Source organism: Lupinus angustifolius, unplaced genomic scaffold (genome assembly GCF_001865875.1).
Source record: "Lupinus angustifolius cultivar Tanjil unplaced genomic scaffold, LupAngTanjil_v1.0 Scaffold_120_19, whole genome shotgun sequence".
Classification (NCBI taxonomy): domain Eukaryota; kingdom Viridiplantae; phylum Streptophyta; class Magnoliopsida; order Fabales; family Fabaceae; genus Lupinus; species Lupinus angustifolius.
The window spans coordinates 190,206-194,565 of NW_017725030.1; the positions used below are offsets into that span (position 1 = coordinate 190,206).

At 52.9% G+C, this 4,360-nt stretch overlaps 1 protein-coding gene across 1 annotated transcript; it reads left to right on the plus strand.

Moving 5' to 3' along the window:
* The first annotated feature begins 1,041 nt into the window (after positions 1-1,041).
* On the plus strand, positions 1,042-4,338 carry LOC109339903. Its single transcript, XM_019577432.1, has 2 exons — positions 1,042-1,551; positions 1,660-4,338. The coding sequence occupies exons 1-2, from the start codon at positions 1,042-1,044 to the stop codon at positions 4,336-4,338; spliced, it is 3,189 nt and encodes a 1,062-aa protein (XP_019432977.1).
* Positions 4,339-4,360: the final 22 nt, after the last annotated feature.

The window sequence follows — 4,360 nt, forward strand, 5'->3', positions numbered from 1 at the left end:
TGTGCAGGGCTTTCCCCCTGACTCTGAAAAAAGCGGCCCTTCAGTGGTTCACCCGCTTAGCCCCCGGCAGCGTCAACACTTGGGAAACTCTTGCTTCCGTTTTTAACACAAGTTTCACCGCAAGCAAGGAGCAACCAAGGTCATCCTACACGCTGTCCGGTATCCGCCAAGGATCCAACGAATCCATCCGCGCATACCTCGATCGATTCAATACAGAAGCTATGAAGGTAAGAACACTGAGCCCCGAGGTAGCCGTGCATGTCCTCGTTATGGGACTTCGGGAAGGCCTCTTTCGCACAGAACTAGCCAAGTACACTGATCTCACTATGGAAGACCTCCGTGCCAAAGCCCAGCAATTCATCAACCTCGAAGAAACCCACCACATGCACACTCATACTGAGCCCCAAACACACCACCCCTCACGGGAAACCAAACGACCAAGACCACAAGACCTACCCCGCGACTTACCCTCACTAACCAAAAGAGCCAAATACTCCACTTATACCCCCCTGAACGCCAGCCGTTCCCGAATCTTGCAAGAAGTCCTTTCCACTCACCTTGTCCAACTCCCACGCCCCCGCCCTACTAAGCCCGGCCCACTAGACCGATCCAAATATTGTGACTACCACAGTATGTTCGGCCACCTAACCAATGATTGCACTCAGCTCCGAGATACTATTGAAGACCTCATACAGGCAGGTCACCTGCAACGATTTATCGCAGGTTTAGAGCAGCGCCGGCGGTCACCACAGTCCCGCCGCCCAGATCCACCAAGAAGACGGTCCCCCCTGCAGTTTCAACAACGGCGACCTACTTCACGCCCTCAACCGGATAGGCCCCGAGCAGACAATCGGCGCCCACGGAGCCCGGTCGATATCAACACCATCTCCGGGGGTTTTGCCGCCGGAGGGACCTCGAGGACCGCCCAAAAAAGATACGTAAGGGAGGTGATGCACGTTGCTGCCAGAGACCAGCAGAGGCAACATTACAGATCCACCCCCCCTCACTTTTGACGACCGCGACTATGAAGGTTGCTACCAGATGAGCCTCCGCCCCCATTTCACCAAGCCGCACGTTCCTCCCTCCAAAAGACCTCGGAGCGTGCAGATGGTAGAGTTGGACGTCCGGGCGGACGAAGGGGACCTACGACCACAACCACAAGGAGACAAAACAGCTCTGCAACTGGGCCAATTACCAGGGCAGGTGGTATACCTTGGCAGCTCCCTCCCATCAAATCAAAAGTCCCGACTGGAAGCGGCGCTGAAGGCCAACCAGGACCTCTTCGCCTGGTCTGCAGCAGATATGCCAGGCATCGACCCTTCTTTCACCTGCCACCGACTGACGACAAAACCAGGGGCCAGACCAGTGGCGCAGCGAAGACGGAAAATGGGGACGGACATGGCTAAAGAAGTTGTTGCTAAAGTAACCGAGTTGTTAGAGGCGGGTTTCATCCGCGAAATCACCTACACCACATGGTTGGCAAATGTCGTCCTGGTGAAAAAGCCCTCAGGAAAATGGCGGATGTGCGTGGACTACACCGACCTCAATAAGGTATGCCCTAAAGACCCTTATCCTCTCCCAAACATTGATCATTTGGTGGATAATTCTTCAGGATATCAGTACTTGTCCTTCATGGACGCCTACTCCGGCTACAATCAGATCCCGATGTACCCTCCGGACCAAGAGAAGACTGCATTTATTATTGACCGGGCCGCCTACTGCTACACGGTCATGCCTTTCGGTTTGAAGAATGCAGGAGCAACTTATCAAAGAATGATGAGCAAAGTATTCGCCGGGCAGACCGGAGAACACATGGAGGTCTACATGGACGATATGATCGCCAAAAGCCTCCCCGACGAGGATCATATCGCCATCTTGGACAGCATTTTCCAACAGCTCCGCAAACACAACATGCGATTGAACCCCGAAAAATGTACTTTCGGCGTAGAAGCAGGCAAGTTCCTCGGTTTCCTTCTAACCAGCCGGGGAATTGAAGCGAATCCATCCAAGTGCCAGGCAATCTTGGACATGAGAAGGCCCCGCACCGTCAAAGAGATCCAACAATTAAACGGGCGGCTAGCCGCGTTGTCCAGATTCCTCCCATCCGCAGCCAAGCATTCGCTGCCGTTATTCCAATTGTTAAGGAAGGATAAAAAGTTTGAGTGGAGTGAAAGTTGTGAAGCGGCGTTCAACACTTTCAAGAAATATCTATCCGCCCCTCCTATTCTCTCCAAGCCACTTCCAGGAGAAACCCTATATGTATATCTGGCCGTATCCGATGGGGCGGTGGCGGCCGCACTGATCCGAGAAACGGCGGAAGGTCAAAATCCAATCTACTTCACAAGCAAAGCCCTACAAGGTCCGGAGTTAAAATACCAAAAGCTTGAGAAAGTGGCGTATGCGTTGTTGGTCGCCGCGCGAAGATTACGCCAGTACTTCCAATCTCATACAACAGTCGTCAGGACTAATCAGCCAATCAGGCAAATTTTGCACAAACTAGAGTTGGCCGGGCGGATGATCGCGTGGTCGATAGAACTTTCCCAGTTCGATATCCAATTCGAACCTCGCACGGCCATCAAGAGCCAGGTCTTATCTGATTTCGTGGCAGAGTTAGCCGCACCAGAAGGCGACCCAGAGCAGATATGGACCATCTTTGTCGATGGGTCTTCTAACCCGAAGGGCAGCGGGGCTGGCATTCTGTTGGAAAATGGGCAGGGAATAACCATCGAGCACTCCCTTACTTTCACGTTCCCAACATCAAACAACCAGGCAGAATATGAGGCATGTATTACCGGACTACAGCTGGCAAGGGAAGTGGGCGCCCGAAAGGTATTAATCTGCAGCGATTCCCAATTAGTTGTATCTCAAGTTTCAGGTACATACCAAACCAAAGACGCTCTCCTCGGGAAGTACCTCCTTAAGGTGAAGGAACTCATGGCCGACTTCGACGAGGCAATCGTTCAACATGTACCCCGAGAAAGCAACGCCCGAGCCGACATTTTGTCCAAACTCGCCAGCACCAAATGCCTCAGTAACAACCGGTCCGTAGTGCAAGGAACAATCTACCACCCAAGCGTCTTGGCAGTAGAACAGATAGAAATCCCGGACAACTGGATGGCCCCCTTTATCCGGTACATCCTCCACGGCACCGTACCTCCCAACACCAAAGAAAAGAAACGGTTCCTCAGATGCTCCTCGTGGTATACCCTGCTCCACGGGATATTATACCGACGAGGATTCACCTCCCCCTTACTCAAGTGCCTTGGCCCAGAACAGGCGGATTATGTCCTCAGAGAAGTGCACGAGGGGAGTTGTGGGCATCATTTGGGCGCCGCCTCACTCACTAAAAAGGTGCTACGCGCCGGATACTACTGGCCCACCATAGAAAAAGACGCGACCAGCCTCACTCGGAAATGCGCCCGTTGCCAGCTGTTCGCCGACCTCCATAAAGCCCCGCCAGAAGAACTGACCACGACGCAGGCGCCTTGGCCTTTCTGCAGATGGGGCATGGACATCCTGGGGCCCTTCCCGCAAGCAGCAGGGCAACTGAAGTTTCTGATTGTCGCCGTCGATTATTTTACTAAGTGGATAGAGGCGGAAGCCTTGGCTACCATCACCTCGGCAAACATCCAAAAATTCACCTGGCGAAACATAATCACGCGCTTCGGCATCCCATCCGCCATAGTAACGGACAATGGCACCCAATTTGCAGACAAAAAATTCCAAGCACTGTTGTCAGGCCTCCATATCAAGCAGCACTTCACTTCAGTCGAACATCCGCAGACTAATGGACAGGCCGAGGCGGCGAACAAGGTCATCTTAAAAGGGTTGAGAAAGAGGCTAGACGAGTCAAAAGCAAACTGGCCAGATCAACTCCATCACGTCCTCTGGGCGTACCGAACCACTCCACACTCAACGACCGGCGAATCACCATTCAATCTAACATACGGTGCAGAAGCCATGATCCCGGTCGAGATAGGAGAACCAACCTGGCGGACAGTTCAGTTCGATGAGGACAATAATCGGTCCCTCCTCAGAAACAACCTTGATGAGATAGACGAAATCCGCGAAAAGGCCCGTCTCAGAGAAGAAGGCGTAAAAAGGAGGACCGCGGAAAAATTCAACTCTTCTATTGTTCCTCGCCGATTTTCCGAGGGGACTCTGGTACTCAGGAGAGCAGACATAGGACGCGCAAAAGGCAAGTTGGGACCTAACTGGGAGGGACCCTACCGGGTCATCAGCAAGATCGGCAAAGGAGCATACAAGCTTCAAGACTTGGCGGGAAAAGACATCCCCAGAACTTGGAACGCCGCCAACCTCCGGCAATTTTATGCTTAATCAACGACCCCGTACGCGGGTA

Excerpts from the sequence above, each read along its gene's own strand:
- LOC109339903 (XM_019577432.1), top strand. The coding sequence starts at position 1,042 with ATGAGCCTCCGCCCCCATTTCACCAAGCCGCACGTTCCTCCCTCCAAA. Across the intron at positions 1,552-1,659 it reads ACTACACCGACCTCAATAAG|ATCCCGATGTACCCTCCGGA; the intron begins GTATGCCCTAAA and ends GGCTACAATCAG.